Source organism: Quercus suber, unplaced genomic scaffold (assembly GCF_002906115.3).
Source record: "Quercus suber isolate HL8 unplaced genomic scaffold, Cork oak 2.0 scaffold_1079, whole genome shotgun sequence".
NCBI lineage: Eukaryota > Viridiplantae > Streptophyta > Magnoliopsida > Fagales > Fagaceae > Quercus > Quercus suber.
In genome coordinates, this window is record NW_027070485.1 from 38,410 (window position 1) to 54,524 (window position 16,115).

The 16,115-nt window shown below is 38.9% G+C and overlaps 1 protein-coding gene across 1 annotated transcript; it reads right to left on the reverse strand.

Moving 5' to 3' along the window:
* Positions 1-3,145: 3,145 nt before the first annotated feature.
* On the reverse strand, positions 3,146-5,933 carry LOC112032871 (uncharacterized). The gene is made up of 2 exons (XM_024065641.1): positions 5,479-5,933; positions 3,146-3,422 (listed from the first exon to the last, which is right to left on the reverse strand). The coding sequence occupies exons 1-2, from the start codon at positions 5,931-5,933 to the stop codon at positions 3,146-3,148; spliced, it is 732 nt and encodes a 243-aa protein (XP_023921409.1).
* Positions 5,934-16,115: the final 10,182 nt, after the last annotated feature.

The following is a 16,115-nucleotide window of genomic DNA, read 5'->3' on the forward strand; positions in this document are numbered from 1 at the left end:
TCCGTCTACCCTAAAAGTCAGAAAAGTGCTACTATGAAGAGGTAGATGGTGTTGGAGTGTACGAATAGATGCTCAAGGCAGGCCTTAGGTTTCCTCTAAGCTCCCTTAACGTGAACTCCTCAAATATCTAGGCTTGTCCATCAACCAAGTATCCTCGAATGCCTGGAGGGTGTTTATAGCAATGGAGGTCCTGTACGGTGCCATGTCAAAAGGTAACAGAAGGCTGACGGTGCAAGAATTCCTCCATTGCTACCGTCTAGATGAAATAGACAAATCAAGGGGGATGTATAGTTTTGTGCCTAGGAGCCCCGTGTTGAAGGTTATATATGAAACTCTAGACTCCAATAGGGACTGGAAGAGCCATTATTTCTTCCTAGAGGGCGACGGGTGGATGTGTCATCCAAGGGAGACGGAGCACATGCCCATCGACATGACTTGGGGCATATTAAATCCGTCTGGTATATATCCGTCATATAATATGTAACCATTCAGTTTATTTAAAACTCTTTAGTGCTTTTAATGATTGTCTTCTTTTTTACAGTTCGACGACGTCCACAGATTGATCTCGAGGAGTTTAACTTTCTTGAGAAAATTTTTGCCAAGTCCAAGCCAAAGGAATGTACTTGGGCCAAGCTAGTCAACCTTAACACCATTCACTGGTATTGTGATGGTCCTAAACCAACACCAGCAACAATTAACTACGAAGAGCGAATTCGCCAAATTTAAGTCTGTTGTTCTCACCTCGTTTAAATAGTTTGTATTTTATCTCGACCTTACCCGTCTACCTTTACAGAGATGGACGACGCCAAAAGGAGGGCAGTGATTAGATTACATGCTGCAAAAAATAAGGAGGCCGGTGCGGACCTCATGGAGACGGGCTCAAGCAAACCGTCAATTAAAAGAAAGCAGTTGTCTAGAAGGGACCGTGCACCCAAAAAACCCAAGGTTCCTTTGGAGCCCGTTGTAGGGTTAATGGCTAAGGGTGTTAAGACAGTCACCCTAGCAAAGCATGGGGCCGGCAAAGGTCTAATGATTGGTCCGTTTGGTAGCCAAAAGAAGCCACCCGTCCTACTCCGCAAAGACTCCAAACATGCTTTGGAGAGGCTTTCGTCCATCATAACTGCTAAAGATTATGAGGACTTGGGTAACCATTCGACGAAGCCTATGGGGGAGACGATTCTCTTTAGCATCGGCTAGGTAACTAATCCGTCGTCTTCTTGTTCGTCTCTGTTTTTGTTTGAAATTAATTTATTCCCTTTTTCAGGCTATGGTTGAAGGGGTTGATGGGACGGTGTCTTAATCATGAGACAACGATAGGCCGGGTACATGATAAGGCCAGGTTGACGGAGGACGAGCTTATCGAATTAAATAATTGGAAGGTGACGGTGGAGCAGAAACTCAAACTGATAGAAGAGGCTAGGGATGAGTATTACAAGCTGACGGAGGGTCTAAAGAAAGTTCTGGAGGACAAAGAGAAGGAGATCCGTCAAGCTAAGGAAATCACAGTGCGAGAGTATCGTGACTCCGATGCCCTTTTGTCTGAGTTAGGAGTTTCTTATAATGATGGTTTTGATGATGCTCTCCGTCAGGTGAAGACCTTGTATCCAGATTTGGATGTGTCAACCGTCACCATCAATGTCCCGGAACAAACATCCGTCCAACCTATCAAATCAGAAGATACAGAGGAGCTTTTTGGTGAGGATCCCCCCATCCATGGTGCCCCTGGTGACCTGACTGTAGTTGAAAGTGATCCAAAACATGGTTAGGTCTGTCATAATGAGGAGAAGGAGGTCCCCGTTGCAGACTAAAATTACTTATCATTTTTATTATTATTTTTCATATATGTAAGAATTTTTGGGGAACAATTTATGATTTCCCAGTCATATTTTTTGGGCTATGTAGACATATCCCTTCGAGGGTTTTTATTGTTTCTATTTAACTTTGCTTAGTCCGTCCACTATAACGAATTTTGTTTGTGGAATACATTCGTTTACTTTATTAAATATGATTTTGTATCCGTCTGCTATTGGGTTTTTGTGTACTCCTTTTTAGGATTTGACAAGGTTTTTCCTCCATTCAATGACAGTCCGTCTATTTACAGTTTTGTCTTTTTTAATGATTGAGGCCGTCTACCTCGCGGACTGAGTTTTTTCAATTCCTTGATAGACTCTGTCAACCTTGTGGACCATAAATTCGTCTATTCAACGAAAGACTCCATCCACATTGTAATCTTTTCCTAAAAGTTTGCATCCTATTTGGATGATCCGTCCAATGTGTGGACTTCTAGTTGATGCCCGTCCATTTTTGGATTTTTCATCCATTTTGTGGATTTAGATCATACCAATCCACTTTTGGACTTTGAACTTTCATCCCCTTGGGACAGTGGACTTAGATTATACCCGTCCACTTTTGGACTTAGAATTTTCATCCCTTTGGGATGATCCGTCCATTTTGTGGACTTAGATTTTGCATCCTCTTGGGATGATCCGTCCATTTTGTGGACTTAGATTATACTCATCAACTTTTGGACTTTAGAATTTAAGTAGAAAAAACATAGTTGTGTCTGAATATTATTCTTATTAACTAAAAAGAAAACCATGCGTTTGTAGAAAAGTTCCTGCCCCCTTGGGCTTAAAAAGATACTTTTAGAAAAAATTGTTCGAAGTAAAAACTAGTAACTGTAGTAAAACTAAATAAACTGGGAAATTAGGGAACGTTGATGCTCTTTATATCGTCTTTATTGGTAATACTTCCGTAGGTGCTCCGTGTTCCATAGGTGCTGCAGCTTTCGTCTGTCAAGAGTCTCGAGGTAGTAAGTGACCTTCCTCTGCCATGATGCGATCCTGTAGGGTCCTTTCCAATTGGGCCGAGCTTTCCTTGTGAAGGATCTCTTGCTGTGCCCATTACCTTCTATAGTACAAGATCTCCAATCTGAAAGTCTCTATGCTTGACATTAGAGTTGTAGTGTTTTCTCATGAGATTTTGATACCGCACCAACCTCTGCTCTGCTGTTGGCCGAACTTTGTCCACTAGGTTCGAGCTGAAGACACATGGCCTCTTCATTCTTATCCTCGTCGTAGTTCTCCACCCGATAACTTGTTAGTCCTACTTCCGTTGGGATGACTGCGTCACTTTCATATACTAATCAAAATGGAATTTCTCTAGTGGGTGTTCTTACTGTGGTGCGGTATGCCCATAGGATGCTTGGAAGTTCGTCAGGCCAAATGCCCTTTGCCCCTTCGAGCCGGGTCTTGATGATCTTGAGTAAGGACCAGTTCGTGACTTTGACTTGCCCATTGGCCTGTGGGTGTGTGGGCGATGAGTAGTGATTTTTAATGCCTAGCTCCGAACAGAAGTCCCTAAATGTGTTGTTGCCGAATTGCTTTCCGTTGTCAGAGACGAGCACTCTTGGTATCCCGTACCTGCAAATAATATTCCTCCACAGAAAGCTTCAAATGTTCTTCTCCGTGATAGTGGCTATGGCTGCTGCTTCAACCCATTTAGTGAAGTAGTCGATACCAACTACTAGAAATTTTAGTTGCCTTACTGCTGTCGGGAAGGGGCCCATAATATCTAGTCCCCATTGAGCGAATGGCCAAGGGGCCGTCATGGGGGTCAGTTCTTCGGACGGTTGCCTGATGAAATTACTGAACCTTTGGCACCTATCACAGGTCTTGACATAGACTTCTGCTTCTTTTAACATTGTAGGCCAATAGTACCCTGCTCGAATCAACTTGTGCGCTAAGGACCGAGCTCCCGAGTGGTTTCCACAGATACCCTCGTGGACTTCTCTCATCATGTAGTCTGCTTCCTCATGGCTCAAACACCTCAGGTACGGTCAAGAGAATCCTCTTTTGTACAAGACGTCTCTGATCAGTACAAATCGTGAGGCTTGGACTTTCAACTTCCTAGCAGCGTCTTTCTCGTCTGGCAGTGTGCTAGATCTTAGGTATGCTATTAATGGCGTAGTCCAATTGTTCTCAGAATTCACTTCCTGTACATTTGCTCTATCATCAATAAGTGAGGAGATTTGAACAAACGACAATACATGTTCGGGGACAAGCATAAATTATGCAGAGGTTGCTTTTGCAAGACGGTCGACACATTCGTTCTCCTCCCTTGGGATTTGAACGAATCTGACTTCGAGGCTGCCGATCCAATTCTTCACTTCTTCCAAGTACTTCTTCATCCTTTCATTTTTGCACTCGTAGACGCCATTAATCTAACTTGTTATCACTTGGGAATCGCAATGTACGACCATATTTTCAGCACTTGCTGCCTTTGCGAGGTCTAACCCTACCACCAAAGCTTCATACTAGGCCTCATTGTTGGTCGTGAAGAAGTCCAGTCGGATCATACATTCGATTTTATCCCCCTTCGGGGTTTGGATCACCACACCGACCCCTCTGGCTTGTCTATTTGAAGATCTGTCCGTGTGGATGCTCCATTGTGCGGGAATTTCTGCCCCCTTGCCTTCTAATTGAGTATATTCAACGATGAAGTCTGCCACAACTTGCCCCTTTATCGCGGTTCGCGGGCGGTACTATATGTCAAATTTGCTCAGCTCTATCACCTATAAGGCCATCCGTCCGGCAGCCTCAGGGCTGCTCATAGCTCTTTTCAGGGACTGATCCGTCAAGACTATGATAGTATGGGCTTGGAAGTACAGCTTGAGTTTTTGTGCTACAATTACTAGTGCGAAGGCTAACTTCTCCATTTGGGGGTACCTTTCTTCTACCCCTCAGAATGCCCTACTTATAAAATAGATGGGTCGTTGAGATCCTTCTTCCTCTCTTACTAAGGCCACGCTGACCGTTGCTTGCGAAATTGCTAAGTAGAGGTAGAGTTCTTATCTTGGTTTGGACGAGCTAAGCAGTGGTGGAGATGAAAGGTATTTCTTCAAGTCTTCAAATGCCTTCTGGCACTCGTCCGTCTATTTGAACGATTTTCTCAGAGTGCGGAAGAATGGCAAACATTTGTCGGTCGCTTTTGAGACGAACCTGTTTAAGGCTGCAATTTTGCCATTCAATTTTTGCACCTCTTTCACCGTCCTCGGTGGCTCTAACTCCATTATGACTCGTATCTTCTTTGGGTTAACCTCTATACCTCTTTAGGATACCATGAAACCCAAGAATTTCCCTACCGTTACTCCGAACGTGCACTTGCTTGGATTTAACTTCATGTTATATGACCGGAGGGTGTCGAACGTTTCTTGGAGGTCATCTAGGTGGTCATTTTCGTGCAGGCTCTTGCCTAAACAGCATTACCTTGTAGCAAAAGAGTCCTTGGCTGGTGACAAAGGAAGTTTTCTCTTGATCCCCCTCTTCCATCTTGATTTGATTGTAGCCTAAAAAGGCATCCATAAAGCTCAGGAGTTGGTGTCTCGCTGTCGAGTCTACCAAGGTGTCTATCCGAGGGAACGGGTAGCTGTCCTTTGGGCACGCCCTGTTGAGGTCAATGAAATCGACACACATTCACCATTTCCCATTAGCCTTCTTGACCATAACTACATTTACTAACCAGTCGGGGTAGTATACTTCTCGAATGAAACCTGCTTTTAGTAGCTTCCTGACCTCTTCTGCTATCGCTTTATCTCGCTCCTGAGCGAACACTCGCTTTTTATGTTGGACGAGTGAGGATGCGGGGTTCACATTCAGCTTGTGAACCATGGCTGAGGGATCAATCCTGGGCATGTCCTCATGGCTCCATGCGAATACGTCTTGATTTATCCTGAGAAACGCTGTGAGGGCTTGACGTATTGGCTGGCTGGCCAACGTCCCCATCCTAGTCGTCCGTTTAGGCCTCAATTCATTGAGGGTTACCTCTTCCAATTCTTCAACCGACTCTGCTATGGTTTGTTGCTCTTCTATACACGGGGTCTGTTGGTGATCTTCCATCTCTAGCATGGCAATGTAGCAACTCACCAATCCCATAATCTGTAGGGAACTTGATCATTAGGTGGTGTGTTGATGTTACTGCCTTCCATGAGTTAAGTGTGGGTCGTCTGAGGATAGCATTATAAGCAAATGAGCAATCGACCACAAGGAATTTCACGTCCTTCGTGATCTGCTGAGGATAATCGCCCACCATCACCGAGAGTGTGACCACGCCTAACAGGAATACCTTTGTTCCTCCAAAACCGACCAGCAGAGTGTTTGTTGGTATCAATCGTGTTCTGTCAATCCCTATTTGTTGGAACGCTGGGTAGTATAGGATGTCTGTCGAGCTGCCATTGTCGACCAACACCTAGTGCACATTGCAGTCCCCCACACGTATGCTGACAACAGTGCGTCGTCGTGCGGGTGGTGAAGACGTCGTGCATCTTCCTCTGAGAACCCGATGATGGGGCACTCTCTCCGCGCTATCTTTAGCACGGAACCCGTTAGCTGGACATTCTAGACCATCCTAAGATAGGTCTTCCGAGCCTTTTTGGACGACCCAGTGGTCGCTGTTCCCCCTACAATCATTCTTATGTTTTCGATGGGGGGTCTAGGAAACTTATTATCCCGCCGAGTTGGCTACTCTTGAGGAGGTGGATTCGCTCTCTCCTTATTGACGAACTTCTGCAGTTTCCCTTATCTGATGAGGGCTTCAATCTGTTGTTTCAAATCATAACAATCGGTCATGTCATGACCGTGGTCACGGTGGAAGCAGCAATACTTGTCTCTGGGTCGCTTGTTGGGGTCTCCCTTTAGCTTTTCGGGAAAGGTTAGAGTTCCCTCGTCCTTGATTTGCATTAGGACTTGGTCTATCAGGGCAATTAATGGGGTGAAAATTGTAAATCTTCCTTTCGGGGGCTTAAGGTGTCTTTCATCCCTTTGGTCTCTTGTTCTTGGCATCTTCCGCCCTCAGTCCTGCAGTACATCTTCCTACCATTCCCTTTTCTTGAGTTTTTCCTCTCGGACCAATAGTGTGTCCTCAGCATTCATATACTTGGTAGCCTTGTAGAGTACTTCATGTTAGGACATATGTGGTTTTACTTGTTAGAGAACATATGTCATTCTTTTATGTAATTGGCTAATCCTTTGACAAAACGCACTTTACTTGTAATTTGGTAGATCTAGGATGTGTTGAAATACTTCAAGAAACTATGTTTCAAGATCAAGTGTGGAAGCCTTCAAGTCTGTCCAAGAAAACAAGCTGAAAGTGCTAGATTACTAAAGCTTGACAGCTAGTATATGTCGAGGTTTAAAGAGCTCTTCCAACCTGTAAGCTCGACACCTGCTCGACGGATGCTCGATGGCTTCTATCTGTCGAGGTTTATAAAAATTAGAATTCTGATCTGATTTCTTGGAATCCATGAATGTGTCTTTGGGCCTTCTTTTCTCCTAACCCTAGACATATAAAAGGATTATTTTAAGGGCCGTCAAAGAGTTCACAAGTTGCACAAGCATTGAGAAAACTCTATTGAAGCAAACTGTGACCAGAGATGAAGTTCTTACCCTAGTTCATCTCTACTGAAGAAGTTGTTGTGTATGTGCACCTTTGGGTTTTGTGACCAAGCATCTTCTTGATCTTCATCGCATAGGATGAACTGAAGAACTTTGCAGCCAACCTCTTTTTCAAGTTGGTGTTGAAGTCACGTACTGGAATCCGCGCATTGGTTAGTCACGTACTTGAGAGTCGTGCATCAAAAAGGAGAAACTGTCACTATAGAACAAGTCTAATTAGGTATTGGGGTAAGGGTTCAACTGTAGGTTGGTAAGGTACTTGGGATTCCTTTACTTGTAATTGCTTGTTGTAATAATAGTGGAGTTTCGGGAGTGGTGACCTGAAAATCACCCGGTGGGATTTTTTTCGTCAGGTTTTCTCCATTCGTAAACAAATCACCGTGTCATTTAATTTTCACTGCATATTTAGTTAATTGGTGATTTGTTTGTGCTACTACGCGTTTGCATGATAAATTGATTAATTAATAACTTGGCTAATTAATTAATTGATTTAATCACAAGGGGCAATACATTTTTGGCCTATCACTTCTGACATGGTCTTCGGGTCGTTTTTGTATAAAGAGAATAAGAACTTACCCTTTCGCAAACCATTTGTGAAGGCTGCTACAAGTATCTTGTCGTCGGCTTCATCGATCAAAAGTGCTTTCTTATTGAAGTGGGTTATGTAGCATCTCAGCGTCTCGTCCTCTCGCTGCCTGATGCGCATTAAGCACACCGTGGACTTCTTGTACCTATGTCCCCCAATAAAGTGTAAAGTAAACTGAGCACTTAGTTCCTTGAAAGTGCCGATGGAGTTTGGCGTCAGTCGACTGAACCATATCCTTGCAGGGCCCTTCAGCGTTGTAGGGAAGGTCCTACACATGATTTCATCTGCTACCCCTTGAAGGTGCATCAAGGTTTTGAAGGTCTCTAGGTGATCTAGAGGATCCTTGACTCCGTCATAGCTTTATATCTGTGTCATGCGAAACTTATGTGGTAGAGGAAAGGAATTGGCAAGGGCAATGAACGGAGAGTCGGTCCAGTTGACTAGGTCATCAAGATCGCTGGACATTTATCCCTTGAGGGCGTTCATCATGACCTCCATCTGCTCCTTCATCACTTGCATCTCCGCCACAATAGGAGGTGGAGTCGTATCCATGAGGGATGTGAGGCTCATATTTTGCCATTCTGGTCTGCTTGGGGCGTTGCTACCTTCAAGCCCCTCTCGATCTCTTCACACGGCACTAGTACCTTCTTGGTCCTCCTTTTGATTGTTTGGTGCTGCGTTTTTCTGGCGCAGCTATTCATCTAGGTCGTGGTTTTGCTTGGTGAGACACTCCACAACTGCGGCGAGAGTTTGGACTTGTCTCTCGAGGATAGTTGTGAGTGGTTCCTCTCCTTGGATGTCGTTGGTGGTTGCCATCGAGCAAGTGAGCACCATGCAACTCTTTTATCCAGGAAGCGATAATACGGCTTATGAGTTGCAAAGAATCTTTCTCACGGACAGCGCCAACTGATGATGTTGAAAAAATCACCAGTGAGCCACGTGGTACTCGCACACTCGGAACAATACCTGCACAACAAGAAAAAAGAAAGACCTTTACAGAGAGCACCAGTGTGGTGCCAGCCAAATACCCTCCGAAGGTCAAATTAGAATCTCTTACAACTCCAGAGTGCTAAAGAGGGTCAATTATAAGTACCTTATAGGAATCCTCTTAAATAGTCCTAAATGTGATGAGCAAGTCTTTTCCTTATAGAGAAGATCTTCATTGATGGGTGCAGCTTTTGGAATCCTTTTTGCGCTATGATTCTATTTACTAAGGGATTCTATGGTGTGCGCCGCAAGTATTTCCCACCTAGGGTTTCTAGCTGCCACGTGGACAATTGATCCATCTACGTTGTGCCTATTTATGATGGATCTGTCCCTGACAGGTCTTGCTCGCAACGGACCCATCTGTCATCGGCCCATGGATGAGGAATCATCAAGCCCACTTCATGGGGATCCGTCAAGCTATATTTTTCCTCTTCAAAAATATTTAAAGAAAACCCTCATAAAATCATCAATCAACATGTCTTAGAACATAAAATTTTTGACAATTTTTTCTTTCAATAGGTTGACATTAAATATATATCAAACTTTTTCTTGCCTCATTAATTCCGCAACTCATAGTCAAGCCCCCACCATCTGACTTTTACGAAAGCTAGTGATCCATTTTAATTTAATTTTAACGTTGATAGGCACCGGCACTTTTAAATAATGGTAGTTAGGACAGTTTTTTTTTTTTTTTGCTGAATAAATAATGGTAGTTGGTGTTAGGACATATGTGATTCACTTTTTAGGAACATATGTCACTATTTTATGTAATTGGCTAATCTTTTGACAAAACATACTTTATTTGTATTTGGGTAGATCTAGGATGTGTTTAATACTTCAAGAAACTTTGTTTCAAGATCAAGTGTTGAAGCCATGCAAGTCTGTCCAAGATTCAAGTCTGAAAAGTGCCTGTCATTAAAGCTCGACAGCTAGTCATCTATCGAGGTTTAAAGAGCTTTTTAGCCTCATGGCTCGACAGCATCTCAACAGCAACTCGATGGCTAGCTATCTGTCGAGGTTTATGAAAAACAGAATTTCAGATCTGTTTTGACTCTAATCTGTGATTATGTGTTTGAGCTTTCTTTTTTCACAACCCTAGACATATAAAAGGATTATTTTAAGGGCCGTCAAAGAGGACACAAGTTGCACAAGTGTTGAGCAAAGTTTGTTCAAGCAAATTGTGACCAAAGACAGAGTTTTGCCCTAATTCATCTCTTCTGAAGAAGTTGCTGTGTTTGTGCACGTAGGGTTTTATTACCAAGCATCTTCTTGATCTTCATCGTCTGGATGAACTGAAAAACTTTGCAGCCAACAACCTTCTCTAGTTGGTGATTGAAGTCGCGTACTGGGATTAGTGCAATTGGTTAGTCACGTACTGGAGCCGTGCATCAAAAGGAGAAATTGTCACTACAGAACAAGTCCAATTGGGTATTGGGGTTAGGGTTCAACTATAGGTTGGTATAAGGTACTGAGATTCCTTTACTTGTAACAGCTTGTTGTGATAATAGTGGAATTTCGAGAGTGGTGACCTTAAAATCACTCGGTGGGGTTTTTGCCGTGTTGGTTTTCCCCATTCGTAAACAAATCACCGTGTCAATTTAATTTCCATTGCACTTAGTTATTTTGGTGATTTATTTGTGCTACCATGCGTTTGCATGTTAATTTGATTAATTAATTCATTTGGCTAATTAATCAATTAATTTCATCACAAAGGGTCAATACATTTTTGGCCTATCAGTTGGGACATTTGACATTGACATTTCTGCATCAGTGACATTGACAACAACTCCCCACCTAGCGTATTATTATCCTTACGAAATGACAAAGAAGACCTGTCTTGTTATACCAACTCCACTACAGGTTTACAAAAATATCTTGATTAGATGACAAATGCATAAGGATGAAGGCAGAGGACTAACTCAGTGGAGTTAGCCGAGTGGTTGGGCACTCGGTTTCAAAGTGGTTATCTTGAGTTTGACTAAGAGCTTCCTAGTTCAAGTTCAGGCACCAGCACTTTGAAAAAGCTCCATGAGCTAGCAATTTACCCCGCTATGGACTCACCCGTCGCAAATAGTGATTAGTCCCCTATTAAAAGGTTTGAGGGGAAAAAAAAGGCAGAGGACTAAACTTATGGCTACAAACCAGCACTAGATTTTTAGAGAGTTGAAGACCATTAGACCAACTGGGTACGCTCGAGTAGTTTAGCTGCAGAAATGAGACTAGTTTACAGCTTTGCTTTCAAGCCCGACTCCATTATTCAAAAATGATAAAAATAATTAATTAGTATTTTGACCTAATAATAAGAAGTAATTATCATAGAACGAACACCAAATACTATAAATTCGAAATATTATCTATAAAAACAAAATATGATAGTAAAAATCATTGTAACAAGAGCAACTTGATAGTTGACAGTTGATACAGTTTGAGGTTCAAGGTGATAATTTTGAGTGACACTTTTCTTATTTAAATATCCATTAGATAGTTATTATTTATAATATTTATAAAATATAAATTTTTGGCTAACAATATTGTTTTCATCTCTAAAGTTTGCATTTATTTTTTGTCCATAAAATTTTATAAAATACGATTTTCAGATCTAAATTAATTAAAAATTTTCACTTTTTATAAAAATTTTAAAAAACAACTTTATTTAAATGATATTAAATATGAAAAATCTCATTTTAAATTGTAAAGATATTCAAAAATAGTAAAACTTACTATAATAACAAGTTGAGAAAAAATTTGTATCCCTACATTTCCTATAAAAATATTTAAAGAAAACTCTCACAAACTCATCTATCAACATGCCTTAGAATATAAAATTTTTTACAATTTTTTCTTTTGGTATGTTGACATTAAGGGTCTGTTTGGTTGGAGGAGTGGAAAAGTGGAATGATAGAAAATTAATAGGAGGATGGAAAAGTGAGAGAATAGAAAAAATTTAGTTTTCCCTCATGTGTGTTTGGTTGGAGGGGTAGAAAAGTGGGAGGGTGGAGAACTCTTTTGTTTGGTTGAAAAGAAAAGTGGGAGAATAGAAAATGTAGTTTATATCAATTGACTATTATACCCTTGTTACATAATATGTAAGAAATATATTTATTTGTACTTTCTAAATAATATAAAATTTACCACATTATACACATAAATTTCTATTATTATTTTTATTATTAAAATGTAAAAATTACAATAGTGTACATATAAATTTAACTGGGAAAAAGATTTTGTAACTAGGGTATTCCTATATTCACTATTCAACTAGTGAATATAACGTGGGCAACAAATAAGCTAAGCAATTTAACTGGGCAAAACTTATAAATCAAAACTTGCACTAATAACTTGCATTGAGTTATATAAATCAAAACTTGCACTAAAACTTGTATAAATCAAAACTTGCACTAATAATTTAACTAGGCAATTGGGCAACAAAAACGTGCGTAGCAAAAACATGGTTAGCAAATTTACACTCATTAAATAAGATGAACAAAATGAGGGTTAGGTGAGATGAATAAGCTAAGCAATTTAACTGGGCAAAACTTATAAATCAAAACTTGCACTAATAATTTAATTAGGCAACTGGGCAAATCAACTTGCACTAAAACTTGCATGGATTTATATAAATCAAAACTTGCACTAATAATTTATCTGGGCAAATCAACTTCACTAAAACTTGTATAAGTCAAAACTTGCACTAATAATTTAACTGGGCAATTGGGCAACAAAAATGTGGGTAGCAAAAATGTGGTTAGCAAATTTACACTCATTAAATAAGATGAATAAAGTGAGGGGTATGTGAGATGAATAAGCTAAGCAATTTAACTGGGCAAAACTTATAAATCAAAACTTGCACTAATAATTTAATTGGGCAATTAAGCAATTTAACTGGGCAAAACTTATAAATCAAAACTTGCACTAATAATTTAATTGGGCAATTGGGCAAATCAACTTGCACTAAAACTTGCACTGATTTATATAAATCAAAACTTGCACTAATAATTTATTTGGGCAAATCAACTTGCACTAAAACTTGTATAAGTCAAAACTTGCACTAATAATTTAATTGGGCAATTGGGCAACAAAAACGTGGGCAGCAAAAATGTGGTCAGCAAATTTACACTCATTAAATAAGATGAATAAAGTGAGGGGTATGTGAGATGAATAAGCTAAGCAATTTAACTGGGCAAAACTTATAAATCAAAACATGCACTAATAATATAACTGGGCAATTGGGCAACAAAAACGTGGGCAGCAAAAACGTGGTCAACAAATTTACACTCATTAAATAAGATGAATAAAGGGAGAGGTATGTGAGATGAATAAGCTAAGCAATTTAACTGGGCAAAACTTATAAATCAAAACTTGCACTAATAATTTAATTGGGCAATTGGGCAAATCAACTTGCACTAAAACTTGCACTGATTTATATAAATCAAAACTTGCACTAATAATTTATCTGGCCAAATCAACTTGCACTAAAACTTGTATAAGTCAAAACTTGCACTAATAATTTAACTGGGCAATTGGGCAACAAAAACGTGGGCAGCAAAAATGTGGTCAGCAAATTTACACTCATTAAATAAGATGAATAATGTGAGGGGTATGTGAGATGAATAAGCTAAGCAATTTAACTGGGCAAAACTTATAAATCAAAACTTGCACTAATAATTTAATTGGGCAATTGGGCAAATCAACTTGCACTAATTTATATAAATCAAAACTTGCACTAATAATTTATCTGGGCAAATCAACTTGCACTAAAACTTGTATAAGTCAAAACTTGCACTAATAATTTAATTGGGCAATTGGGCAACAAAAACGTGGGCAGCAAAAATGTGGTCAGCAAATTTACACTCATTAAATAAGATGAATAAAGTGAGGGGTATGTGAGATGAATAAGCTAAGCAATTTAACTGGGCAAAACTTATAAATCAAAACATGCACTAATAATATAACTGGGCAATTGGCCAACAAAAACGTGGGCAGCAAAAACGTGGTCAACAAATTTACACTCATTAAATAAGATGAATAAAGGGAGAGGTATGTGAGATGAATAAGCTGAGCAATTTAACTGGGCAAAACTTATAAATCAAAACTTGCACTAATAATTTAATTGGGCAATTGGGCAAATCAACTTGCACTAAAACTTGCACTGATTTATATAAATCAAAACTTGCACTAATAATTTATCTGGGCAAATCAACTTGCACTAAAACTTGTATAAGTCAAAACTTGCACTAGTAATTTAACTGGGCAATTGGGCAACAAAAACGTGGGTAGCAAAAATGTGGTCAGCAAATTTACACTCATTAAATAAGATGAATAATGTGAGGGGTATGTGAGATGAATAAGCTAAGCAATTTAACTGGGCAAAACTTATAAATCAAAACTTGCACTAATAATTTAATTGGGCAATTGGGCAAATCAACTTGCACTAATTTATATAAATCAAAACTTGCATTAATAATTTAATTGGGCAAATCAACTTGCACTAAAACTTGTATAAATCAAAACATGCACTAATAATTTAACTGGGCAATTGGGCAACAGAAATGTGGGCAGTAAAAACGTGGTCAGCAAATTTATACTCATTAAATAAGATAAATAAAGTGAGGGATAGATGAGATGAATAAAGTGAGGGTACCTGTGTAAAGTACATCATTCAACATTTTTTCCTCCCAAATTGGGAGGATAAAAAAATGTGGGCCCGGAGGGAAAATTTTCCTCCCCATTTTTTGTCTCTCTTGTTTTCTCTCTTGAACCAAACAGTGGAAAATGCCATTTTCCACTCTATTTTCCTCTCCTTTTCTTCCATCCTTCCTCTTGTCACCCCAACCAAACATACCCTAAATATATATCTAACTTTTTCATGCCGTATTAACTCTGCAGTTCGTAGTCAACCCCCACCATGCGACTTTTACAAAAGCTAGTGGTCCATTTTAATTTAATTTAACTTTGGCAGGCACCAGCACTTTTAGATGACGGTAGTTGGGACGGTTGTAATGCCTAATATCATCTTGTTATTTTCACTCTGAAATCGTGTGTGGTTAGAGGTAGAGTAAGGCAATCAATTTTGACCCTCCTTGTTTTTTTCAAAATTGTTCCCCCTCCCTCTGTTTTATTTTTAAAATTTCTAAATAATGAATGAATATTTGAGGTAATGGCCCTCCTTAAATTTTTTTTTTCAAGTATAAATACTCATTTAGTGTTAGTGTATCATTATTTTTTTTTTCTTTTATTATTCATTATACATATCTCAATAATTTCAGGAACATTCAAAACATATTTTTATAAAAATATTAGTCACTTACCTTGCAATGCACACAAAAAAGTTTAACAAAATATAAATTTTTTTTCTCTTATTTAATATTTGTCAAATACAAAATATTATAACTTTATTATATGGAGTTAACAAACTAAAATGTCACAAATTACAAAAAATCAATTTAAATATTCATTCATAAAGTGATTGTAACCCACCAATTATTCATTTATAATGTGATTGAAGTCTACAAATCGTATTCATTTTCATATTAAATTTTTTAAGAAGAAAACCCATACTCACATAAAAGAGAGGGAAATGTGATTTCACATAAAGATACACCACAAATTTCACTAAAAAGTCTTGGTAACTTTTAAAGAATGATGAGTCAAGTTATACTTCATACAACATATTTTTTTAAGCAACGTGGGAGAAACAAACACATGCACAAATATCATTGGTTATATATATATATATATATATATCTCCTTAAAAAACGGTACTTTTCTTCCAAAAACAATCTCATTTTCAATTGCATTAATTTAGAGAGTTTTGGGGTGTAGGAATACAATAATATTTTTTCTTTCCACTATATAGAAAGAGAAGATGTTATGGGTTTTATGGTTAAAAGTTTGGAACATGTTCTTTGTTATCTATTAAAAAAAAAAGGAATAATTTGTCTTTTAGTTTTTGTTATTGTTATTATTTTTTATACTATATAGTATACGTTAAGATGTATAAAAATAACATTTATTATTTAATTTATCTTTGACCAACAGTTTGCCGCAAAAATGAGAATATATAAATATATATATAATTGAATTAATAAAAT

What these genes read in the sequence shown, in the direction of transcription:
- LOC112032871 (XM_024065641.1), bottom strand. Translation starts at nt 5,933, where the DNA reads ATGGGATTGGTGAGTTGCTACATTGCCATGCTAGAGATGGAAGATCAC. An exon ending in AAGAAGGCTAATGGGAAATG is followed by an intron (nt 3,423 to 5,478) that starts GTGAATGTGTGT and finishes TATTATTTGCAG; the next exon opens with GTACGGGATACCAAGAGTGC.